The 27,613-nt window shown below is 46.9% G+C and overlaps 1 protein-coding gene across 1 annotated transcript in view; it reads left to right on the top strand.

The window, feature by feature from the left end:
• The window catches only part of HEPHL1 (hephaestin like 1), a 209,077-nt gene that overhangs the window by 84,096 nt on the left and 97,368 nt on the right, over nt 1-27,613 (top strand). Inside the window, exon 3 of the mRNA XM_086936267.1 lies at nt 9,720-9,932. Within this exon, the coding sequence (XP_086792393.1) occupies nt 9,720-9,932 (213 nt within the window). The remainder of the gene's footprint in view (nt 1-9,719; nt 9,933-27,613) is intronic.

Below are 27,613 nucleotides of genomic sequence, written 5' to 3'. Positions count from 1 at the left end.
TTCCACCATTATGAAGGTAGTACTTTGGGAACCCTTCCCGGTCCAACAAGTTTGCTATCCATGAGACAGCCCTATGTCATGGCGCACATGCATGATCCATGTTTACCTTTGACTACAAAAATCAGCATTGGGGATCCAGACAACAATACACATTTGCTCTCATGTCCTTAACCATGCAGAGAACTTAGACGTCCCAATAATCCCTCACAATATTGAACACTTTAGAAATATGATGTTTTTGTATTAGAGCGACCTAAGCTTAGGAACCTCAGTGTCTGGGGCGGGTGTAAATCAGATTTTCTCTGGGGTGAATGAGTGGGTAAACGCAGCTGCCTGCTCCTGAAGCCCACCTTCCCCTGGCTACGCTGATGACATTAGTACTTCTGCTTTAAACTGTTTTGTAAAGGAAAATTATGAATTCTTAACCAATTGAATGCATGGAAACGGGTATGTATTTTTATTGATAGTATGTGTGTGTTAGCTATTCAGCTGTTATTGGGCAAAAAAGACTTGTTTTTTTAAAAAAAACCTTTATTGTACCTTCACAAAATCACACAGCCATTCGCCTACAACCCAAAGGGCCGGCCGCTAATAATTGAACGTTGGATGCCATGCATCAGGATAAGTCCATATTTGATCACGTTGCTGAAAAGTAAAAGGTTTACCACACGGCAAAGTGAAGGGTACATAACTGACGATATGTTGCTAATCAGTAATGGTTTTAGTTTTCTGTTTTTTATGAAAACAACAAAAAATAACAACAAGGAAATCACATTGCGTCATCCAAAAGTAATTAGTGCTGTTTAGCTGTATTGAAAGTCTACCCGACAATATGTGCAACTATTTATAGTCATTGAGTCAAACCCAGATTGTCGGGCAGTAACGCCCATGTTCCTACGAGTTACTGTACACCAGTCCCATCCATGTCTACCCATACTGCCCACTCCTCAGGACCCGGGCCCCCTCCCACTCACAAACTCCTCTCCCCTCTGCAATCCCTTCGTGACACCTCAGCCGACCTCCCCCTCTTCATCTGACTCCAACGGGTCATCCTCTGGCAGAGGATCACAAATTTCACCTCGGTAGCATTCCATGGGGTCCATATCTTGTTCCATTTCCCTGGACATGCACGACTCGAGCATACCGTCCTCTCCGTCACCATTATCTTATCCATGTTCATGCACCATTGCGACTTCGTCGGTAATTCTGCCGCCCACCAGCGCTGTGCGATATCTCTCTTGGCCACTATCATGCCTAACGTAACCCAAAGTTGACCACATCTGGACAGGTCATTCGGTCCCCACACATTTAAGAGACATTGTCACGGTTCGGGAAGTAGAGAGGTCTCCAGGGTCTGCAACACAGTGCGCATTATTTGTCTCCAATAGTCTTGGATGCGTGGGCAGTCCCAGATTGTGTGAAAGAAGGATCCCTCCTCCCCACAGCCACGGAGACAGTAAGGATGTTGTATTCTGTGAATGCGGTGTAGTAGTGTTCTCGTGTAATACACTCTGTGTAGGACCTTAAGCTGTACGAGTCTCAGCCTGGCTGAGATGCCTACCTCTTTTGGGGATGCTAGTGCCTCATTCCATTCGTGTTCATCCAGTGCGTCCACTTCCCCTTCCCATCTCTCTTTCAATGAGGTCAGCGGGTCAGGTAAGTTATTAAGGAGCTTGCAGTATGTCAATGACGTCGCTCGCTCAATCATGAAGTCAGTTAGAAGACGATCCTCCAGCGGGGATGATTCTGGTATATCCACCCCGGAGGGGATGGCCGTGAGCAAAGCATGGCGTATCTGGACGTAGCGGTATGATTCTTGTGGCCCCAGTTCGTACAGTTCCATCAGGCGGTCAAATGTTATAACCTCTCCTCTTTCCCACAGGTCACCCACCGTGGATATCCCAATGGTCTCCCAGTGAGAGAAGCCCTTGCTGTATCTCAAATTTCCCAAGGCAGATGTATCCCAGAGCGGGGTGAGTTTGGTAATTTTCCCCTTCCAGCCCAGCGCCGCTAGTGCCGTATGCCACAACGCTGCGGTAAGTCTAGTGGGTCCCACTAATTTTCGTACTCGACGTTGGTCATAGAGTGGGGCCAGCATAGTATTGGTACCCAGTTGTGCCCTATCTGCTTGGAAAGCTGGGTCAGTCTGTGGAGCATGAATCCACTGGTTAATGGGCTGAAGGTGAGCTGCCCAGTAATACAGTTTAAGATTTGGCAACGCGATTCCACCATCGTACCAACCCCTGTGTAATTTGTCTTGCGCAATACGCGTCGGGCGATTGCTCCACAGCAAACCAGAAACCACGGCGTGTTCTCCAGTATGTATAGGAAGCGGGGCAAAGACATCATTTTGTATAGCGCTGCTTTTCCCAGCATTGTTAAGGGCAACCCCGCCCAGAACTTGGCGTCTTGTTTAAGCCGTTCCAAGGGTGGTGCCAGATTCAGTTGTACAAATTCCGTTGGGTCCATTGTGACATGGATCCCCAAATATTTAAAAGAGGAGCCAGCTAACCTTAAGGGGCAGTCGGGGCCCAGTACCGGGACCGGGCCTTTCAGAACATACATTTCTGATTTATTCCAGTTGATCGTATAACTTGAAATTTTACCATGATCATCGCATAGGTCCAAGAGTACCGGTACACCACGCTCGAGGTCTGTTAAGTATACCAGTAAAGACTTGTTTTTTAATGTCATGTTATAGTGTGGGTGATTAATTAACATCATTCGTAAAATTGATCTACTTTATGCTTCATTGACATGGGCTCTGATTACACCCCACTACCTGATCCAAAATACGCTCCTATGCTTTGAGACAACCTCAATAGCTGGACTGATGAATCTACATGCTAGAGAGTCCGTGCACCAATCTTACACCGCTATGTGAAAGGAGAGTTGCAATATTAGGTATTCTGTGCATTGTTGCCTTATAATTCTGAATCCATCATTTGGTCTTAGTGCTACTATGCCAAAACTAGAAAGTTACAGAGTTGAAGATATTTCCATTACTAAAACATTGCAATTGATAGCACGAGTCTGTTCAAGGTCGGCTCTAGGGCGGTGCGACCAGGGGGTGCCTTGTTTGAAAGTTTATTTTTGTTTTCAAAGCACCTTCTGCCCGATTCTTGCCTCCAGCAATTTCCTGGCAACAATAAAAATATCAAGGTAGCTCTGGTGGGGGGCGTGGCCACGGCGGCGACCGGAATGGCTGCTTCGCTGTGAAGCGCCTCCATGTGGGCTCCTGTAGGCGGCTGAAATGCTGTGAAAACCGCTCCTCGGCCCCACATCGGCATTACATCTGGCAAGTAGAGCCACCCTGCCCATCTGGGTGGCTCCTGAGAAATGGGGACAGTCTGGCGCGGACGCTTCGGCGGAGGGGAGCTGAGGCCGGCGGGCCGCGGCGCCATCTTTCTCTTTCTGCACCGGATTTTGGGTGAGTGCCGCTCTGGGCTGCGCCGCTGACCCTGCGGGTCCTCGTTGCTCCGCCTGCGGGCTCTCGCGTTCGCTGTGGGTGCTTTTGGGTGGGGGCTCCTGGCTCTGGGGCGAAGTCGGGGCTTTTTCGGTCCTGGGCGCGCTCTGGAGCCGGGGCCTCGATTTGGAGGCTCGCGGTGGGGCTGGCGCGGTGGACGGGGGTGCTCGATTGGCGGTGGGAGGGGGCTGTGGGCGTTGGTGGTGGGGCTCCGGGAGGCCTCTCTGGGATCGTTGGCGGCCCTGCCCTAGCGACACACGGAGAGACTGTGTATTTCCCCCCTGTGCTCCTGCAATGTTGGTGACTGTGCAGGCTGTGGTGATGCCTACGTTATACACTGCCATTTCTTGCTGAAGGGGTGTGCTCCCTTCTGGTGACCTGCTCCTCGGACGGCTGCCCCCTTCATGCCGGGTCCCCGACGGGTGAACACAGCAAGTGGTGCTCTGCAGATGGACGCGTGGTCGGAAGCACTCCTTCCCCTATTATTGAACTGCGTGGCCTGGTATAAAACTGCGCGCTATAACAATCTGGTCCTACGCTCACACACAAAAACCTGGGCTTGAATCCTGGCTGTACTCCACCTGGTTGCCTGCCACACATGAGATATATTCTCGCATCGCGCTTTTCATAGTACTGCGCTTTCCTTGGGCTCTGCCATGGGGAAGAGAGATCCCAACCAGAGGAAACTGAGTTTTGATAAAACTTCTCTATTGGCGGCGGACCCTCCGCCCAGTACCACTGCCGAGGCGGCATGCACGCTGGAGGGGGGAGATGCCGCTGCTATGGTTGCCACCATGATGGGTGAAATGCGCGCGGGCTTCAAGGCCCTTGATACGCGCTTTGACACCCTTGAGCAAAAACTTGCGGATATGGGCTCCAGGGTGCAGGCCCATGACAGACGCCTGGATGTGGTGGAATCCAGGGTTTCGGACGTTGAAGACGCTTAAGAGGCTGGAACGTGTTGAGAAAATTCTTAAAGATGTGGCCATAAAAAATGAGGATTTGGAAGCGCGCAGCCGACGCAACAATCTACGCATAATTGGCGTGGCGGAGACAACCGCGACGGGGCGTTTTGACACTTTTGTTGAACAATTGCTCATTGAATTGTTCGGCAGAGACACATTCACGGATGGCTTTGTAGTGGAGCGCGCCCACAGGTCACTGGGGCCTAGACCTCGTCCCGGACAAGCCCCGCACCCCATAATTGCCAGGATCATGAACTTCCGCGACCGTGATGCCGCGCTCCGCGCGTGAGGCTGGAGAAGTGAGATGGCAGGGTGGCACTCTGTCCTTCTTCCCAGACTTTACGATGATGGTGCAAGACGTGAGACGCAAGTACAACGGCGTCAAGGCGACTCTGCGTAATATTGGTTTAAAATATGGAATGCTGTATCCCGCAAGACTGAAAGTGGATGTGAATGACAGATACCGCATTTTTTAATCCCCCGCAGAGGCACAGGACTTTTGTCAAGGCTACAGAAAACAGGGCTCGCCTTCGGCCTCCAATAATGCACCTCACTCCCCTCCTCGAGTTGACTCGCAGAACAGTGTGGACCTTTTTGCAGAAACCGGTCCGGTATTATAGCCTTCGCATGCGTAATGGCTTGACTTTGCTGATGTTGTTTCACAATTGATGTAGTTTACCAGTGGATAGTTAACTGGCCGATACCAATCGGGCCGCCTGATAGGGTTACCCGCATGGGGTAGCGTTGCTCGCCCCTATGGCTCATGCCTTATTGTCTTACTTTATTGGGGTCTTCTTTTGTTGGAAATGTTATTGCTTCACGATATGGTTATTGTTTCTCAAAGTTTTGCTGGTTACGATCGTCCACACATGGGGATTGCCTCTCCTGGGCTGTTGGGAGGCTGGGTGGGGGGCGGGGTATGTAATGCTTTATGGGACATTTTTTTGTTTGTGTGATTGCGGGGAGGTTGGGAGCGAGATGCTGGGACCATTGCTACTGGAAAGTGTTATTGGTTTTGTGCGATGGCCAGGATAGGAAGGCAGTCTGGCCCGTCTAGACTTACATTGATGTCTTGTTCGGGGCTTGAATACCACACGGAAACGCAAACAGGTATTGAACTATGCAGCACGACACAGGGTGGATGTCCTTTTTCTTCAGGAGACACACTTGGCACCGTAGGCTGACATCTCAGTGGCCAGGAGTTGGGGTACACACAGAATTTTTTCTAATTTTAGCAGTTATGCTAGGGGCGTTGCAATTTTTGTACATAAGCGTGTTCCATTTGTGCTAACTGGAAGTGTCACTGACAGGGAAGGTAGATATGTGTTACTGAATGGAGAGTTGAATGGGTACAAGATCGCTATGGTGGGAGTTTACGGGCCTAATGTTGATTCCCCCGCCTTTTTTCAGGAGCTTCAACTGACGCTGCTTAGTTCTGACATAGAACTGTTAGTGATGGGGGCGATTTTAATGTGGTGCTGAACCCAGACAGGGATAGTACTTCCACCTCCCCGGACTCCAAAGCCCGATCCAGACATGTGCTCGCCGATATTTGCTCTCACTTCTCCCTGATAGACATAGAGGCCAGGATGCACCCCCCAATGCTCCAGAGTTTACACATCATTCTGGGTTCTGCGGAACTAGCACTAGAATAGATTATTGGTTGCTTTCCCCTGGTGTCGCTGGATGGGTGGATACCCTTTCCACTCTACCGCGAACTTTTTCGGACCACTCCCCTATTGTACTGAACCTGCTCATTCCTAGACAGGGTGGATATGAGAGACAGTGGCGATTTCCAGGAAGGGCCCTCCTAGACCCGGTTTTTAAGGAAGAGATCCACAGCGCTATTGAGGAGTACTTTGACATTAATACCGGTTCTGTGAGCACCTGGGCCACGTTGTGGGAGGGATTCAAAGCCACCATTCGCGGGGTGTGTATCGATAAACATGTGGGTGCCCTAAGAGAGATTAGGGCCACTCTAACCCGTCTTGAAAAAGACATTGCTAGGATTGACAGGGAGGTGTCTGGGGACCTGTCAGAGTCGAAAGAGGCCAAACAACTGGAGTTGCTGTTGGAATTCAGGGAGAGCTGAAATTCATGGGTAAATATCACACGGCACGTCAGTACTGGGAGGGAGACAGACCAGGGAAGCTTCTTGCGCAACTGCTCCGCCCCCCTCGACAGGCGGCTTACATCACAGACATAGTAGACACTCAGGGCTCCCGACATCAATCCACTACTGCTGTATGCAGCACCTTTTTGTCGAACTACCAAACTCTTTACACGTCGACCCTTACGGGCGAACAGCGTAACTCTGGCTCCTACCTAAACGAGATTGCCATGGTGTATCTTGAGAAGCATATGCAGGAATTTCTTGCTTCTCCAATCACCCCAGACTCTATAGTGGAAGCCATTGATTCCTTGAAGAGCTCTTCGGCGCCGGGACTAGATGGTTTTTCCGCTGACTTTTACAAGGAGGAACTGGTGCCAAGACTGGTCGAGGTCTATGCGGAGGCCCTAGAGACCGGGATACTGCCTCCTACGCTTAGAGAGGCGGTAATTGTGCTTCTCCCAAAACCAGGACGCGACCCTTCTTCTTGTGGCTCCTATAGGCCACTGTCCCTATTGAATCTGGACTATAAGATTCTTGCCAAGGTTCTTGCGATACGCTTATCGCTCTTGATGGAGTCCATTATTTCCCCGGCGCAGTCCGGATTTGTCCCTCATAGATCCACCTCTTTCAATTTGAGGACGTTGTTCTCTGTGATACACAGGATGGATCCATCTCTTCCTGCTGCAGCTGTGTTTCTTGACGCAGAAAAAGCGTTTGACACTCTGGAGTGGCCCTTTTTTTAGTCGATCATGAGGCGAATGGGGATGCCTGAGATGTTTGTGGCTACGGTTGAGTTATTATATACCGCACCTACCGCACGAATACGTCTGAATGGCACCATCACAGACAGTTTTTCTCTATCGAGAGGCACCCGTCAAGGATGCCCATTATCACCGCTGCTGTTCATCCTAGCGATGGACCCTTTGGTCAGGCATTTTCAGGAGAAACATTTGCACAGGGGGCTTCAGTTTCGTACTGGTCCTCTCCTCGTCTCGCTTTATGCAGACGACACGATCCTGTATGTCCGTATGCCACAGAAAAATCTGGAGCCACTGATGTTGGAGATTGCCCGTTTTGGAGAATATTCGGGCCTCCGCATAAATTGGCACAAATCGGTCATTTTCCCGCTCACTCCCTCCACCTCCGAATGGACTTGCGCCTTTCCTTTGGAATGGAATACGGACTCTGTTTAATATTTGGGGATTCATGTTCACCTCGACACTGTGTCAATTGTCCGCTTAAATTATGGGCGCGCTCTTGATTTTTTAGAAGATCACATGGAGCGATGGCTTCGCCTCCCTCTATCTATGGCGGGCCGGATCGCCATAATAAAGATGATCGTGCTTCCACGGTTTTTGTACTTATTCAACAATATCCTGATATTCCTTACCAAGATTTTTTTCACGCAACTTCGAACACTGTTGTTGAAGTTGGTATGGGGCGGCAGGAACCCTCGGGTGTCATGGCACGCCTTGACGCTCCCTTATGAGTGTGGCGGATTCTGCGTGCGATTTTTACCTGTATTATTTAATCCCACAGGCCTCATATGCCTATTACTGGTTCCATCCCGATGCCAGAATTATACATTTAAAACCAGAGGCGGACCTTGTGCTGCGAGTACCTCTTAGGACACTCCTCCCCAAAGGCTTTCCCCAGGACCCGCTAGACATACAAACTGTGTCCACCACGTGCTGGGCTTGGGATAAATTACACAGATTGCTACACATTGACACACTCTACTCTCCCGCCCTTCCTCTGCCCAATTCCTACTGGCTTCCCATCATCAACGAAAAGGTGGTGCAGCGCACATTATCCAAATTCCACTTAGACACCATTGGGGATCTTTTCCCGGAGGGACATGTTTTCTCCGTAACGGAAGATCAGCGCTTTACTGACGGTACCTTCATGGACTCTTTCACACTGACCAGACTAAAAGAAAAAAAGAAAAAAAAAAAGTAGCTCTGGTGATTAATGTTCTTCCTGGAGAGAGATAAGCGTTTTGTCTAAGTGATCATAAAATAGCACAGTGGGTAATATGCCTGCTGCAAAGCACGTGTACCCTGCAGATCACAAAGTGCATATAACGTAAATTGGTCAGTGGGTTACTGATTTTCTAAGAGACATCCTTTTGTTACTTGCAGTTTGTAAGTTGCAATCGTAATATAGAACAGTGAATTATTAACTGTCATTGCATGCATACTGCAAAGTAGTATAGATCAGAGCATAGATTAATGTTGCAAAAAGGGTTAATTTGGGTAGAAATCGATGTTATTATTGAAGAGAACTTCCAACTATGCTGGTGCGTTTTCAATTCTGAGTTTTTGTTTCGACAGACCAAACACTCTTAAACTATACTGTCTACCCGTCTGAATGACACATGACACCTACACCTCATAGTCCTCTGTCTTATGTAACATTTCCTATATACTGATTTACAGATGTATGATTCATTCTCTCTGTGTAATGTGTGTGTGATGCAAAGTGGCGCTATATAACTAATTAAATGCATCTGAAAGAGAGTGGTTATGGAGACTTGAGGGGCACTGTTTAAGGGTGGTGGTGAGGGAATCCGTGGTGGAGGTGATCGCCACCTCCACCATGGAGGAGGGCACCAGCAAACAGTCGCACTGGGCACCACCAGCGCTAAAGCCGGCCCTTATGAAGGACTGAAGAATTCACTATCCATATGTGTGAATAGTTCTCCAGTGCCAGTCTCACGTGGTCTAAAAGAGGCATGACCAGATGTTTGAGAGAAGCATAACCACGATTGAGAAAAAATGTGTAACCCCCGGTTTGAATGACCCGTCTCTATCAAGTGCCTTTTGTCTCTTAAAAAGGCGAGAATGGCACTCAGTGTCACATTTTGCATTTGATAGAGGACTCCTTGGCACAAAGAACTCATGGACAGCTTATGTGATTTGATAGATTGATAGTTCTCTTCCAGTAGACAACTTACACTCAGCCTCATTCCAAGACACTGTCCCAGTGACATTTGTGTTAATCGGTAACTACTGCTGACATAATTATATTCATTCATTTGCTTTTTTAAATTATATATATGTGTTCTTTTCTATCTACAGGTAATCCAGTCCCCCAACCCTCTGGTTGGGTGACTGCATTAGTCGAGATTGCTATATAGTCTTTCTCCCACCTTTACGTATGCTTCCCATTTCAGGTGCCCTCTACCCAGATAAAACAAGTGGGAGCAACAAAAAGGATGATTTTGTTCCTCCTGGAGGGAATCACACCTATGTATGGATAGTGAAGGAACAGTACGCTCCCACCGCCGAGGACCCCAGCTGCCTGACATGGATCTACCACTCCCACATTGATGCACCCAAGGATATTGCATCTGGATTAATAGGACCCCTGCTTACTTGTAGAAAGGGTAAGTATTTCATTTAATTTGCAAGTTAACTAGTTTACTTATTTCAAAAAAATGTGTTCTGATTGCTAGACCACATCCAACTTTTAGAAATAATGAGCTGAAGTTGTTCAGTGCCAATTTAGCTAGGAAAAGTTACTATCTTGTAATGTAGTCGCAAGTAAAAGTACCTCTAGGTAATGTGTGAAGCCTAGTGCTGGATTTGAATAGATACAACAAGGGGTGGTGAGGGACAGAGTCTCTGAATTAAACAGAATACTCTCACCCAGTCAAGAGATCAGGGCTAGATCCAACACCGTTTTTTAGCTCACTGCACCATCCCAGTTTCAGAACCTGGCTGTATGCAAATTAGTCTGTTCCTGTCCCAGTGCATGATGGGAACAGGGCAAACCAAACTACAAAAGCCAATTCTTACACTGGGAAGGAAACAAGCTACCGGGGACCGGTTTCTGGCATTTCAGCCTCTTCGGCCCGGCTTGCTTGAATCCTGATGGTGCAATGAGCAAGGGACTCACATCTGAGTATACCCTTCCACGCTTAGGGTGGACAAAAATATTTACAACAAGGGGTGGTGAGGGACAGAGTCTCTGAATTAAACAGAATACTCTCACCCAGTCAAGAGATCAGGGCTAGATCCAACACCGTTTTTTAGCTCACTGCACCATCCCAGTTTCAGAACCTGGCTGTATGCAAATTAGTCTGTTCCTGTCCTAGTGCATGATGGGAACAGGGCAAACCAAACTACAAAAGCCAATTCTTACACTGGGAAGGAAACAAGCTACCGGGGACCGGTTTCTGGCATTTCAGCCTCTTCGGCCCGGCTTGCTTAAATCCTGATGGTGCAATGAGCAAGGGACTCACATCTGAGTATACCCTTCCACGCTTAGGGTGGACAAAAATATTTACAACAAGGGGTGGTGAGGGACAGAGTCTCTGAATTAAACAGAATACTCTCACCCAGTCAAGAGATCAGGGCTAGATCCAACACCGTTTTTTAGCTCACTGCACCATCCCAGTTTCAGAACCTGGCTGTATGCAAATTAGTCTGTTCCTGTCCCAGTGCATGATGGGAACAGGGCAAACCAAACTACAAAAGCCAATTCTTACACTGGGAAGGAAACAAGCTACCGTTTTTGGCCACTATAGGTGTGGCAGGGTATACTCAGACATGAGTCCCTTTCTCACTGCTCCATCAGGATTCAAGCAAGCCGGGCCGAAGAGGCTGAAATGCCAGAAACCGGTCCCCGGTAGCTTGTCTCCTTTCTGGTAAAGAATTGGCTTGGTAGTTTAGTCTGCCCTGTTCCCATGATGCACTGGGCCAGGGACAGACTGATTTGCATATAGCCAGGTTCTGAGCTGGGATGGGGCAGTGAGATAAATAACGGTGATGGATCAAGCCCTGATCTTTGGACTGGGTAAGAGTGGTCTGCTCAATTCAGACACTCTGTTCATCACCACCCCCTTTTGTAAATCGATTTTGGCCACTATAGGTGTGGCAGGGTATACTCAGACATGAGTCCCTTTCTCACTGCTCCATCAGGATTCAAGCAAGCCGGGCCGAAGAGGCTGAAATGCCAGAAACCGGTCCCCGGTAGCTTGTCTCCTTTCTGGTAAAGAATTGGCTTGGTAGTTTAGTCTGCCCTGTTCCCATGATGCACTGGGCCAGGGACAGACTGATTTGCATATAGCCAGGTTCTGAGCTGGGATGGGGCAGTGAGATAAATAACGGTGATGGATCAAGCCCTGATCTTTGGACTGGGTAAGAGTGGTCTGCTCAATTCAGACACTCTGTTCATCACCACCCCCTTTTGTAAATCGATTTTGGCCACTATAGGTGTGGCAGGGTATACTCAGACATGAGTCCCTTTCTCACTGCTCCATCAGGATTCAAGCAAGCCGGGCCGAAGAGGCTGAAATGCCAGAAACCGGTCCCCGGTAGCTTGTCTCCTTTCTGGTAAAGAATTGGCTTGGTAGTTTAGTCTGCCCTGTTCCCATGATGCACTGGGCCAGGGACAGACTGATTTGCATATAGCCAGGTTCTGAGCTGGGATGGGGCAGTGAGATAAATAACGGTGATGGATCAAGCCCTGATCTTTGGACTGGGTAAGAGTGGTCTGCTCAATTCAGACACTCTGTTCATCACCACCCCCTTTTGTAAATCGATTTTGGCCACTATAGGTGTGGCAGGGTATACTCAGACATGAGTCCCTTTCTCACTGCTCCATCAGGATTCAAGCAAGCCGGGCCGAAGAGGCTGAAATGCCAGAAACCGGTCCCCGGTAGCTTGTCTCCTTTCTGGTAAAGAATTGGCTTGGTAGTTTAGTCTGCCCTGTTCCCATGATGCACTGGGCCAGGGACAGACTGATTTGCATATAGCCAGGTTCTGAGCTGGGATGGGGCAGTGAGATAAATAACGGTGATGGATCAAGCCCTGATCTTTGGACTGGGTAAGAGTGGTCTGCTCAATTCAGACACTCTGTTCATCACCACCCCCTTTTGTAAATCGATTTTGGCCACTATAGGTGTGGCAGGGTATACTCAGTCATGAGTCCCTTTCTCACTGCTCCATCAGGATTCAAGCAAGCCGGGCCGAAGAGGCTGAAATGCCAGAAACCGGTCCCCGGTAGCTTGTCTCCTTTCTGGTAAAGAATTGGCTTGGTAGTTTAGTCTGCCCTGTTCCCATGATGCACTGGGCCAGGGACAGACTGATTTGCATATAGCCAGGTTCTGAGCTGGGATGGGGCAGTGAGATAAATAACGGTGATGGATCAAGCCCTGATCTTTGGACTGGGTAAGAGTGGTCTGCTCAATTCAGACACTCTGTTCATCACCACCCCCTTTTGTAAATCGATTTTGGCCACTATAGGTGTGGCAGGGTATACTCAGACATGAGTCCCTTTCTCACTGCTCCATCAGGATTCAAGCAAGCCGGGCCGAAGAGGCTGAAATGCCAGAAACCGGTCCCCGGTAGCTTGTCTCCTTTCTGGTAAAGAATTGGCTTGGTAGTTTAGTCTGCCCTGTTCCCATGATGCACTGGGCCAGGGACAGACTGATTTGCATATAGCCAGGTTCTGAGCTGGGATGGGGCAGTGAGATAAATAACGGTGATGGATCAAGCCCTGATCTTTGGACTGGGTAAGAGTGGTCTGCTCAATTCAGACACTCTGTTCATCACCACCCCCTTTTGTAAATCGATTTTGGCCACTATAGGTGTGGCAGGGTATACTCAGACATGAGTCCCTTTCTCACTGCTCCATCAGGATTCAAGCAAGCCGGGCCGAAGAGGCTGAAATGCCAGAAACCGGTCCCCGGTAGCTTGTCTCCTTTCTGGTAAAGAATTGGCTTGGTAGTTTAGTCTGCCCTGTTCCCATGATGCACTGGGCCAGGGACAGACTGATTTGCATATAGCCAGGTTCTGAGCTGGGATGGGGCAGTGAGATAAATAACGGTGATGGATCAAGCCCTGATCTTTGGACTGGGTAAGAGTGGTCTGCTCAATTCAGACACTCTGTTCATCACCACCCCCTTTTGTAAATCGGATTTGAATAGAGGCTTGAAGGTGCAGGACTGCTCAAGAAGAATATGTTGAAAGTAGCAAGCATGAGGTCTGCTTGGTCGTACTTTGTGCTGATGTGTAACAGCAAAGTAAGCACTAAAGAGCGTCAAATTTGATTTTTGGGAAAAAACTAATGATTATTAATATTGTCCTGATTGCTCTCTGGGCCTAGCACACCTATGCTTATCGTACTCCACCCTTTCTCACTATTGGGGTTTGTTCACCTGTGCATGAGATCTGTTGGTGAAATTAATAAAATAGGTCCAGAGGATTTATTTTGAATCCCCAACCTTGGAACAGAAAATACAGGAAGATGGGAGACTTGCCCCACTGAGTGAGAAAAGGACCTAGCACACTACCAAATGACCAACATACACACATATACACCTAGGACTTTTTTTTAATAAGTATTTTTATTAAGTTTCACAACAAATGGCAATAAACATATTGACTGACCAAAATGTACAATTTATCAGCAGAGAATGTCCACAAAGCAAAGCGTGCGTAAAAAATGAGGTAGAGGGGGCAAGTAGGACATGGGGGAGTCGAGGACCAGGGTATTGTTGGAGGTAGTATGAGGACAAAGTCAAGGCATAGGGGACCTATAGGGCTGGTCCATACGATCAGAGATTGAATTAGGGGGAAAAGAGGATCTCCGCTGGGGGAGGGTGGGCATGTCGCTGGAACTCGGCCAGAGAAGAGGAAGGTTCAGCACTGGGGGAGCGCATCACATGGTTTGTGGAGGTAGTGTGACATCCCTTGTAAGGGTGAGGAAATGCTCAAGATGGGCATCCCATGCTGGAAAGGTGGCAGCCTACGGATGTGCTGAACCTCCTCAAGACTTAACGCCACACTCTTGGCAAATCCCCACTGCTGCACAGCCCTGTGCCATAACGCCAATCCTGGAGGCTGGGAAGAATGCAAATTAAGGGTAATCGCCTGCTTGGAAAGGAGTAAAGCTAGACACGCAACGCACTCCCTGACTACCACGCACTTCCAGTTTAGAGATGCCCAAGGCTCAGGCTTCCACAAAGAGCAATGTCAGGGAGTTCTGTCACCTCGTGAAGTGTGTTGTGGATAGCTTGCCATGACTGAGAGAGTGCGGGGCAGGACCACAGCATGTGCTGGAGATCAGCCTAGAACTTCTGGCAGCGCGGACAGCCGGGGAGGGCTATGTGGAAAAAAACGGGTTAGCTGGTGTGGCTTTAGGTATGCCCTATGGAGTATGGCAAATGGTATGCTCTGAAACCAGCCGTTATGGGAGACTTTGTGTGGGAATTCGAGAGATCTGTCCCATTTAGCATCATGCAGCACTTGGCCTATAGCCATATCCCATTCGTCTCGGAGGGGCGTGAGCAGGGCTCCTGGGTTATCCCCCATAGCCCTGTAGAACCATGTGATAAGGCGGCTTCCCATAGTGAATAAAGTCTGAACAACTGTATGTGTGGGAGATTCAGTGTCCTCTGCGGGCTAATGGCTAATAAGGTAGTGCCGTATCCGGTGGGACTGGTAAAACTGACCTCTGGGAAGAGTGAAGTCATCAATTAGGCGGTTGATGGGAAGAAACTGTCCGTCGAGGAACAAGTTGCCTACCGATGTGAGAGACCTATCGTGCCAGGGCGTAAGATCCCAGGTTGAGCGTGAGCCAGAAAATAGCGGGAGACCTAGCAGGGGGGAGGCCAGGGTGTATGGGACTATATGGCGTGTAAGGACCAGCATCTATCGAACACATTTATGTGCTATGCTCATCGGCATGGTAAGTGTCAGCCAAGGAGGACTGAGTTAGGCAGTAAGACGCTCTGCAGAGCTAGGAGGATGAGCCCGCATCCGCGTGAGTTTCTGAGAGGTTGTGCTACACCAGTCACTGAGAGATCCTCTGAAGCTGGGCTGCTAGATACTAACAGCCTGATTCATCAAGTTGAATTGCGCTCGCAAAGGGCCAGATTCTGAGAATCTGGCCCTTTGCGAGTGCGATTTATGCATTTGGGATTCATCATCCCAAATGCAAAAATCGCTATTAGTGAAATCGCATATTTGCGAGGAATTGGATTTAAGGAATCTCTAATAGAAATTCCTTGAATGCAATTCATCACCCAATTTGAAATTGAGAATTCGCAATATTTGGTCGCAATTTACCACGAAGTCTGACTTCGTGGTAAATTGCGAAAAAAGAGTGAAAAGCACTTTAGTGCATTTTTTTCTTTTGCATGTTGCACACACACATGTCCTTTGGACATGTGTGTGCGCAACACCTGTTTGAATTTGCATTTAAGGGGTGCTACAGGGTGTCCTTTGGACACCCCTGGCACCCTTTAAATCGCTATCTTATTTGCGATTAGCAAATTGCTAATCGCAAATAAGGAATGTGTAGGAATCGCATTTTCTTTTGCGATTCCTACATGAATCCCGTTTTGCGAGTCTGTAATAGCGATTCCTTATGAATCGCTATTAAAGACTCGCAAAACGGGACTTTTGTGAATCTGGCTGTATGTCTCAAATGAAGGTGCGTCTAAATGGCCCCTCTCAACGAACATCTGCAATTTTATTAGGGCTATACGGTAGCGCCTGTTATTCCAGATAAGCTCCTGCAGTAGAGCATCCAAATTGTGAGAAAATCTGTGGCGGGGAATAACCGTAAGATTGGCAAAATTATAAAGGTGGATGAGCATGATCATTTTAGGTAGGGCGTTCATGCCTGTTGGGGCTAGTGGGAGTGATTTCCAGAATTGGACCTGGGACTTTATGGTTGTGAAGGCCCTAAGGAGCTTACCTTCAAAAAGATCCATGGGAAAGTGGTATAAGCGAACCCCTGGATATTGAACTGCATCCCCTTTCCACTCCAGTTCATTTCCCCCCATCTAAACCTCAACGAGGGCAGTGAATCTCCCAAGAAATTGCATAGGATTTGCCCAATTCACCTCTAATCAAGAAATATGCGCAAAGGAACTGAACGTGGTGTGGATAGAGGTGAGGTCTCTGCAAACATCTCAGATCTAAAGTAGTAGGTCGTCTGCGTAAAGAGAAACAGCGTTGGTCACACAGTTGAGAGGAATGACCCACACCCCTCCCTCCAAGCAGAGTCGGGAGGCCAAAGGCTCCACTGTGTGTGCAAACAGCAGTGGCGAGAGGGGACAGCCCTGTCTGGTACGCCTCTCCACTGAAAATGCCAGGGAGAGCAAGTGGCCCAGGTAAATTCTAGATTGGGGAGCAGTATAGTAATTGAGTGTATGACCAAAGGCGCTCATCACTCCAAACTTGGACAGTACTTGGAAGAGGATATCCCATTCTAGGGTGTCAAATGCATTCTCTAAATCGAGAATTAGGCAAGCAGCATATGTGAATCTGCAGGGGGCCTGGTCTATTAAGTGGAAAAGGTGTTGTGTGTTATGAGAGGTGCTCTGTCCTGTGACAAAGCCATTTTGATCAGGGTGGACTAGGTGTAGTCCGGGAGGGTGAGACTGGGAGGGCAAATGTGCTCTTTATGCCTCTTTTTTATAGGTTTATCAGTACCCCCATTTTTGCAAAGGTACATTGTAAAAACATGTATTATAAGAAGCACCAGTTTTAGAATTATGCTAAAAGGAGCATCATTTTACACTCCAGGGGACTTATTACACATAGGGTACACTTTCCATGTTTACACCACAGCGCACCTTAAAAAACAGGTGCACTGGGCGCAAACAGGAAATGTGCACCCTATTACATTGAATGTGCTGCCCCCAGGGTAGCCACGAAGTTCTGCATCCCCAGGGGCAGGGCATTCAAGTGAAAAACGGAGCGACCTTGAAGCAGCCGCTCCATCTTTCACTGTGCAGGCGAAAACCTGCCTGCACTTTTAAGAGGCAAGAAAGGTCCCCTTGCAGGCGGTTGCAGTGAGTGACTGCACCTGCATGCAAGGGGATGTCTGGGGGTCCATAGGACCCCCTTACTTCCCTCCAGAGGGCTGCCATCAGGAGGCGCACTGAGAGTGCACCTCCTGACAGTTTCTTTGCCTCTACACTCGCGTCTATTATACGGCGTGGGTTCAGAGGCTAAGTGATTCCCTCATTTGCATGGGGGCTAGCCCCCATGCAAATGAGAGATCATCCTCTGGTGATAGCTATGTCCCTAAATGTGCACCATCTCTAGCTCTATTACAGAAAGGGCCACACAAGCATCTATACCCCTTTCTGTAATACCAAAGTACGCACGCACGCACGCAAAGTGGGTGCACATGCCCATTGCACCCGCGGCACTTTCCAAAATACAGCCCCATGTGTGCTATGTCTTATCCTCTTGCCTAGCAGAGGGGTGTAGCATAAGACTCATAAAACATGACACTAGGAAATACATGCACGTAGCCAGCCCTATCCCATATACTTTGGACTTATAGGTAAGTTAAATATGCCACTCAGGGGTATGCCAATTCCATTATGTTGAAAGGGAGAGCCCCTGCTTAGCAGTGGTACAGTGCACAGAGTTCTACAGCCAGCAAAAACATGGTCTTGGCAAAAATCTGAGAGTACACCACGCAAAAGATGGCAATTTGTAACAACAGGCAACTTGTAATACGGAACTAATCAGACGAGTTTGTTGAGAGCACAGCTATATACAAGGCACATTCCAAAACAACACCTTCAAACAGGCCTGGGTTTTGAGTAAAAAGAAACCAGCATTCTGGTATTTTGGCTACTACCATCTGATTTGTATCGAAAATGTTAGTTAAAAAGCCAGGGCCATTTCAAACTGTGACACATATCTTAAAAACTTTATTCTCAGAAGTTACATGGGTATGTTAAAACCTCGGAAATGTAGACATAGTTGTCTTTCACAAAAGTAGAACAAATGCTAAGTGCAGGGAAGAGAAAAAAGGACCGTGATTCGGCAGCCATTACATAGTCAAATGTAGCGAAATGTTAAATTCACCAATTATATGTTCGTAAATAACCAAACTCAAAATTTGCTCCTGAGAAATATGTGGTCTTCCAAATGTTACCTTTTTAAAAGTCGATTTGTTGCTTGCAGCGAAAGAACTGTAACGTGACCAGGCATAGACTGCATCGCCTTATGACCAGACACTCTGTCAGGAATTATTACATGTAATTTCTATACGAAACAACATTCTGTTTCTTGTCAGATTATTACACTGACTTGTCTGTACTACACCACATGCACAGAAGAGGCTTGTGCAGCACTGAAAACAGGTGTTGATGTAGAAGCTTTTCATAGTGCACACTTTGCGGCATGCTGCTCTGAGTTTTGCAGCAGTCGCAATACCAGAGTTACAAGAGACTGCATTTACCAGAATGCCAGGGGCGAACCTTGCCTGAGAGGTCAGTGCTGAGCCACCACATCCTGTTGTTGACAGTTTAAATGTTCTCCTGCTCTGGGCTCACATGCTTCCTGGACTCCCCCTATAAAATGAAATGAAATACCAGTATTTGTAAAGCGCACAGCTACCTCCAAAGTGATGTCCCGGCGCTGGGAAACCTCGGGAAGATTAAGCGAGCTATTGCCCAGAGTCACATGGTGCTGGGCTAACCTGCCGCCGGCGCCGGGGATCGAACCGTGAACCCCGTAGTCCGGAGTCAGTCCCCCTGGCTGCTGCGCCACACCTCTTCCAAAGGAACACTGTTTCTCAGTATAATTCCCTCCAATGAACTGACACTCTTTATGTATAGTGCGGGAAGATGAGCATTGTAATCTGCACAGTGTTAATATAATTTTTGATGAATAAACTGCATAGACTCCAATACTCATCTTGCTGCCTGGAGCCTCTAAACCAGGGGTCTCCAACCTTTTCTGCAGTGAGAGCTACTTCTGATCAGTGAAAATCATCGTGAGCTACTAAGGGCCAAGCAACTCGCACATTTTTCCGAGAGACTCCCTCTTGCGCAGTTTGATTGACTTTTTAAGGCAAACCTAATTTCTTCAGAGCCCATACTGTTGTTTGAACAAAATACTCGAGTTCCCTAGAAACACAGACCTCATCTGAGCAAATCAGCGCATTGGGTGGCCCCGCCATGCTCCTCAACATGAAGTCCTTCCCATTATCCATGTTGGTGAACCCTTAATTAGTTGCAATGTAATCAAATCTAAACAGACGGTAACCGTGGGTGGAGGGGAGGAAATGAACCCTTAATCTTCATGCTGATGATCTCTAGCCTTTATCTGTAGGCCACACATGACTCCCTTACTGCTTCCCGTAACACCACTTCCCATCAAGGCGAGCTGCCCTACTCTCCTGCCCTGACTGCAAATATGTCCCCCGGTGGAAGTGTTATAAGCCAGGCAAAAAGCAGAGATAGGGACATCTTATGGATTTTTGGAGCCTGGGGCCAAAGGTATCTTGGAGGTACCTGTTCGGAACAGCTTTGAATTTTTGATCCATTCTAAGCTCTTCCATATCCTCTTTTACCAGGTCACTGACAGTGCACAGGTACACTTGTCCAAATTCTAAATCTGTTAAATTTTATATATTCATGGAGAGTGAGGTGTGTTTTCAATATCGTAATGCAGCAGCTCACTAATATTGCTGCAAATAATCCATGCAACACCCTCCTATTTCTCATTAAGGAGCTCTTGTTTTGATATTACAGGAACTTTATTTATGGACGTTGCATGAAACATAAACACAACATTTCTCTGCAAAAAAATCTGCAATAGACTTTCACAGACATTAAAAATAAATTAAAGGGAAATAATAAAACAATATGTTGAAGAATTATTCAGTTTAAAGACAAGACTCTGAAGAACAGAGCTTGCTCTATCACGGCCCCCTGGAAGGCTGGGGCCTTGGTCCAGACTCCAAAGTCCACTTTGCTACGCATAAAACATCTGAGCAGAGGTATTTATAACTTCTGAGTTGGCATCTATTCACACCCACTATAAGAGCTTCAATCAGGGGATGTGTACTGCAAGATCCCCCTGCAAATCATTTTATTTTTTAGATATTTCATGTAACAAGCCAGCGATCTATAACGTGATGAAAATGCAGTTTGCTATGAAACTTCTACTATCTTGCTAATTCTTTTTGCTGCATGCCACGGATGTTGTTGTCAGAAACTGTTTAGATTTCAGTCCTTGCCATGTTTGCTCACTCCAAAAGTTTGCCATTGAGTTAGGTGGCGCGCGATGCATATACTGGACCTTTAAGTGTAATTTTCACCAAACACCAAGGATCAATTTTCAGCTTTTTGAAGGCATAAATAAAACAGGCAATGGCCACCGTAGTTTTATTTTCCATTAGGGAATGCTATCTCTGGGAATCGACATGTTGCACAAAATATTGTAATTCACTACTGCATTTTAAATTCGTGAATTTTGATACAATCTGTTTAGGTTTTTTTCATGCCATTAATATGAAGTACGTTTTTACCTTCTTATTTCAATGGTTAGCATCACGGATCTCTTCTCCCCCTCCTCACTCTCTTTATGCCCCCCATACTGTTCTCTGACCGTGGTTCTTGGCAAGAATTTTTTGGCGCCTGGGGCTGAGAAAGACTAATGCTGGGCTACGGGCGCACAATTATGCTGCAACTAATTCAGGAAAGAGATTCTGCAGTCTGTAAGCACACTACATTGCATGTGCACAGTGCCATGCTGAAACAAAAAGCGGTCGGATTAAAATCTACGAAAGAATTGTAGGAAGCTTTCTCTTGCATAGTCAGCTTACAACTACGTTACAAAAACAAGTAATTCAGGCCAGGGCTTACCGATCGATCTGCTGCTTCACACGCGGATCAAAGATGCGGTGCCAGTCTGGAATAAGCAAGTGGCGCAGGTACTGGTATGGTAGCAGTTCAACCTGCCTGTCACTGCAACACCACTTGCTCACTACCAAGCTCTCCAGCCCTTGCTGCTCTGCCCTGGTACATGTCCCGCAGGATGAAAGCGCGGTGCTAGGCTGCGAAAGGCAGGTGGCGCCAGGATATGACCGATGACGATCGAAGTCGTCCTCTTCAGCCAGCCCCACCAGAGCAGCAGGTTTGGTTGAGGGCGGGGAACTAACACTGAAAAAAGGCCGAAAAACAATAAGGACAATAGAGGGCAACAAAATCAAAATGCTAGCGCGAGCTACTAACAGGGCCACAGCGAGCTACCGGTAGCTCGCGATCGACCGGTTGGAGACCCCTGCTCTAAACCCACCCTTCCACTAATCATCACAGGGAAGGTGGTGTCAGATTAGGTTGGTGACCTGAACCCACCCTCTGACGACTTGTAAAAGGGTGGGGTAGGAGGACTCAAGTGCATGACTGACGTGGAGCACTGGCACAGCAAGGCTTCAGCCTAGGGCAAACTTTGCACCACGTTGTCAAGGTGGCGGAGTTTAGCCCTCTGGCAATCATTTTGCTGAGCTGATGACCTCACAGACTTCAGGGCTGTGAGCTTGTCAGCCTGGAAAATGCCGACAAGTGCAGCATCAGAGGCCCATCTGAGAATAATTCATGGTGAGTGCTTTTAAGTGCGGCCCTTTTCATACCTTCATTTTTTAACACTTTTAAATATTGAGAAGAATTAGAAACAATTTTCGGGCAAAAAATAAGTGGGCGGAGCTCCAACAATTTCACAGCTGAACAGCCCATGCTGAGCAGTCATAGGTTTGAAAGAGAGATGGCAGACTATCCGCTTAGATGGGTATTGGTATATTCATTCCTCATAGTTAAATGATTGTCATTGTGAGATATCAAGAAGCGTTTATAGTATATAATTAGTTGGGAATTGCAGAGGTGGACTAAATTAAAGTCCTCCAATGCTCAACGAAACTTGGCAGATCTCTTCGATTATTCTATACAAGTTCAGTTGGTGATGGGTGTTTTATTGCAGTAGTGCAGTACTAGTTGCTTGACATGATCCCTCTGGGTTCTGCCTTGTGCAGATGAGTATAACCAATATAAGGTAGTTATTATGCATCTTGTTTGAACTGCAGTCGGTTGCCCAACCACTGAATGTTAAGATATTAGTACTAGTTTGGGACAGGAGGGATTTATACATTGTCATTACTATAGAATGTATACACTAGGCATAGGTCAGCCTTTCATAACTTACCTTGACATAGAAAGTTGTGTGCTGGACAGGCTGTTGCATATATGTTGTCTTTACATTATAATTGAGGAGCTATTATTATTCTGGGTTGTACGCTAGGGTTATGAGATGATGTAGTTTTCTTGGAAATAGCCACGTTTTCACGTCTTTTCTGTTGTTCCAATGCTTCTGAATGCTTCTAATATTGGATGGTAATGAGCTTCGACTTTGGTGGCTTGTACTGATAAAGCTGTGGCCCCTATGGATTTCTTATAATAAAGTAGTTTAATATGTGATGCAAACTGAAATGCAGTGCCCTATTTGTTTGTATTGCTTGAATTTAATGTATAGGTACAGGGGTCCTTTCCTTTGACATGCTGTGCAGACAATGCAGAGTGCCTTGACCATTACTAGTGTGGCAGGGATTCTGCACATACATAGAACTATGCGCATGAAAACAGGACCTTAGTGAATAGGGGTGTACCAACCTACCACATTAGTACCCAAAATCCCAAACCGACAGCTATAGTGTCACTTCGTTCTCCGCCAAATATCACGGAGCTACAAATGATTAGACATCCCGGAACACAACAGTCCCGACTCTCTCAGGAAACGTGGGAGCAAGACATACTCTTTCTCTCACTCACTCGTACTTGTCCACAATTAGAATAGACAGAGTCACTGAAATTGTTCAAAATGTTTATTTTAACTATTGTGCTCAACAATACAGTATACGTGCCACTACTAGCAGCAAAATGCATAAACTCAGCACAGTTAGCATTGTTAACATTGAATACAAAGGGAGAAGTCCTTTTACAAAGACTGTAGAAATAAGGGCTTTTAGGCCTAACCACTCGCCACTTGACTAAAAGAAGTTTATTTTACCTTAAAGCCTGTATGTAAGGTGTACATCATAGGAACAGCAGAGCTCTTTTCCATGGAACAGCTTTCTCCAAGTGTGTTAAAACAACATGCTACAACGTAATATCAAAGCACAAGTCTTCAGTACTGCAGCTGTGTGTAGCATGTTATGTCTAGGTGCTAGGGACTGACCAGAACAGAATAACCAGGGGTATTGTTGATCGACCTTGCACATCGTGTTCAGACTAAACTCCAGGAAAAGCAACTAACGCGATTGCAGCCCATTCTCATGTAAAAGGCACAAACAGAGTCTTGCAAAAACAAAGTCTTGTAGTAACTTGCGCAAAAGCAGCATCATGGCAGCGAAGTTCATGCCAACTTAGCTAACTTAGCAATGTCGACAATGACCCTAGTTTAGCTACAGGTGGAAATGGAATGATTATAGGACTGGCATCTTACATTCAGACGGGGGTTGAGGGGTCTTGTGTCAGCGTATTAAATTAGGTGTAGGTTGCATATCATGAAAGCAGGGGCTCCAAGGGATAGGCTACTGACACAGTCAAGTTTGGAGATTACGAGTGTGAGTATAAGATATAACCTCGTTTTTTCACTCTATACTTACTGCTCTTTCTGCCCTTGTTGTGTTAATAAGGATAGGTCTGAATCCATAGTTACCCTTAGACTTGTTACCTCTTGATGGTGCTGGAGGAGCCACGATTTCCTTGGGCCATATGGTGGTAGGCTGGTGTTTTTTCCATTATCCACAGGTTATGATCTCTGTATTTGCGGTGTTGAGCTTTAAGTGGATACTAATTATCCCTACCTTGATGGTACAAAACCACTTATCAAGTGTTCGTTTATGGAGGTCTTCTGGGCCATCCATTCTGAGAATGATTCGTTTATCATCTACATAGTTGTAACAGATGCAGTTGAATGATCTCAATCAGGTATAGTAAAGGGAGTTAGGTAGATGTTGAATAATAGAAGAGATACATACCACCTTTCACATTAGACCCTCAAACAAACACACAGACCTAGATGTAGGTAATAGCAAATTACCGAATGGTAAATACCAAATTTTACCGATTCGGTATTTACTATTCGGTAATTGCTATGTAGGTAAAAAATGCGGTAAAAATACCGAATCGGTATTTGCCATTGATTCCTGTGGGCCTTGAAGGCCATAGGATTATATAGCAAATACCGATTCGGTAATTACCGAATCGGTAAAATTACCGATTTTACAAGGGGGGCAGGGTGTCACTTTGACACCCTGTTGCACCCCTTTTACTGGCTTGTGTGCCATGTGACACACATACATGCCCTTAGGGCATGTCTGTGTGCCACATGGCACAGGTGTACATGCACAGATGTGCATGTACACTGGAATTCGTTATTTACCATGTAATAGTATTACATGGTAAATAACGAATCAGTAATGGCCTGTGGCACTGTTTCCAGTGCCACCTACATCTGTATTTACCGATTCGGTAAATTTACTGATTCGGTATTTTACAGAATCAGTAAATTTACCGAATCGGTAAATATACCGATTCTGTACCGATTCTGTAAATTAAATGCCACCTGCATGTCAATTCCCAAATACCGGTCGGTAACGGCCGAATTCGGCCGTTACCGACCGGTAATTGGCGACCTACATCGGGCCCTGTAATGACTCAGGCATTCCACAGATGTCCATCATGTGATGGAGCTCTGTGGGATGCCTAAGTAGTTGTGTGTTTGTGTGAGGGGCTAATGGGAAAGGTGGCAGGTATATCAAGCTTTGATTGCCTTTGAGATAAGAGGTAGCCCTTCTTAGAAAACATTTGCACATTCCAAGGGGATGTAATCTTTTGTAACAGCATGTGGTGGTGAACAGTGTCAAATGCCACAGATGGGTCCAAAAGCAACAGGATGGTGTTGGAGGGGAAATCTGTTGAGCAAATACCAAATAAAACATGTTAACACAGCAATGGGGTTTGTTACAATTCTGCAGTGAAGATCAGTCACTATAGGAGATATCAGTTCACCTATGTTGAGATGCAAATTTATGTCTGGAGTTTCAGTTTATAAACTGCCTTATGTATTCCCCAAAACCACAAAGGAAAACATTAGAAGTTCATCAGTGACGTAAGCAATGCTCACACAGGACATAGTATCAGTAGATGTATCAATGTCTCGGAAACAGAAGCGCAGGTAGGTGGGCCTAGTCTCACATGATGCTAACTACGCAGTGTCTGGTTATATCCTGCTCAACACTGATTGGCTAAGCTTATCTCACCATTTTGGATGTGGTTTCTTTCACCAAGCGATCTAGCCGATTAGGTGTGCAGCTGTGGTTTCTGCAGATTCGAGTGATCAGCTATCTGACTTTTAGAAGTGATCTCACCAGAAGCGTGCACATACACCTCAGTATGTACAAAGGCAGGATGGGCACATGGTATTTCTTCCTATGTACGTGTTCAAGCTAAAGGTGTAAGAAACTGCAGTGCGGGCTCTTGCCTCTTATGTGATTGGTGCATCTTGGCTCGTTCCTCGAGCAGATGGAAACTGTAGTAACTTATTTTTGAAGCCTCTGTGCTTAAGCAGTACTGGTTTCCTGAGTCTGGAGGGAGGTGTGATCTAAGTTTCATGCAGTAGCTTAACTTACTCACTGCAAGATGTTTGCTGACCTTCTAACGAACAATGTGAGCTATTCCTCCCTGTTAGACATCTTGTTTCCCTAAGTCTCTACTTCTTTGCAGAGGCCTGTATTGTTACAGGGGGCTAAAACTGTCCCTAACCTTAAAACTTTGCACGGAAGTCTCAGGCCTCAGATCTGGGTGGGTCTGTGTACAATGCATCCTATTTTTCCTTATATCATTCCCCCCTCTAGTTGATTCTTCAACTACTTCTCCTAACCTCCCATCTTCTAGGGGGATAACCGCATACTCACTATTTTGTCCCCTTACATCCCAAGCACTTGTCCTAACCATAAATGCTCATCCTATGTTAGTTATCATCATTTTACAGTACGCTATTATCACCTGAAAGATAAGACGCGTCAAGAGCAATACAATAATCAGAGGCAACAAGGTCTTGAACAAACTGAACATCCAGGATGGCACCCATTCGAACTAGCCTTCAAACAATTTATCCGGCGCACGCCCCTCTTCAACCATTTTCTTGTGATCATTCAATGTCTGAATGGCCTCAGCCAATGTCCCATTCTCCTCTTGCACACACCCTCCTCATGGTCGTCATTATCAACTTTAATTCTGGTTCTACTTCAAAACCAAGTGCGGAGGAGCTCACAGGGGGCTTGGAAACTGCATCTGGGCCTGGCCAGACTGTCTCCGCTTCCCCTCAGGTCAACCCTCTGGAAGTCACCCTAACCCCTGCCACCACGCTACTTATGACCACATGTATCATTAAATAGTCTCTCTTCCTGTGGGACGTATTCCCAAACAGCAGTGCCATAGTATTCGGCAGGTCTTTTCTTCCACAGATGGTGAAACAAAGTCTTTTAGGCGGCTCATTGGAAGGCCATATAAATTGGAGAAACCTATTGCTGGTATCACCAGGGAGAAGAGGTGTACAGTCACAGGATATTCCAATTCGGAGATAGTTGCATATGGAGCCAGGTCCTGCACTGACAAAAGTGATCCATCAGGCCGGAGGTGCCTCCTGCATGTCAGCGTCATCCATGGTGGTGTTGCAGCTGAGGTTACTTCCCACTTTTACTGTCCCATTTTCTCTGAGACAAAGAGAAAACTGTATTAGTTTCATTGCTGTTCTAGGGTGTGTGTTAGTTCCTGTCCATGTATATCTCTGTATGTTTGCATCTCATATTTGCTGGCATTGTTCCTGCGGGAGAAGGGTCAATGAGTCTCCATCGGCGACGCTAGGTGGCAGGCGGTGTGTTGTCTTGAGTTGAGGACGAGGATGGTGCTTGCGTCATAGTGGTGGTAGATCTGAGAACCAGGGTCCCTGGTGCTCTGCGCGGTCCAGGCTCGGACGGGCGCAGACAGGCTTGCCTCTGACGTGCCAGCGGCCCAGCTGCTCAGCAGCCGCCATTAAGTAGTGCTGCAGGGGGCTGGACAGCTGGGAGGTGGGAAAACGCGGGAGCGGTAAGAGTCACTGGAGGGGTGCGGGCCGTAGGGGTATTGCAGAGAAAACAAAGGAGCAAAAAACTGGGGGAAAGAAAAGCAATAAAGGTAGTAGCAAAAAAGGCAGAAGCAGGAGGAAATTTAAGAGAAAGAGAAAAGCAGAAAGAGAGACAGAA

Source organism: Lissotriton vulgaris, chromosome 8 (assembly GCF_964263255.1).
Source record: "Lissotriton vulgaris chromosome 8, aLisVul1.2, whole genome shotgun sequence".
NCBI classification, from domain to species: domain Eukaryota; kingdom Metazoa; phylum Chordata; class Amphibia; order Caudata; family Salamandridae; genus Lissotriton; species Lissotriton vulgaris.
This window is presented reverse-complemented; position numbering and strand designations above follow the sequence as displayed.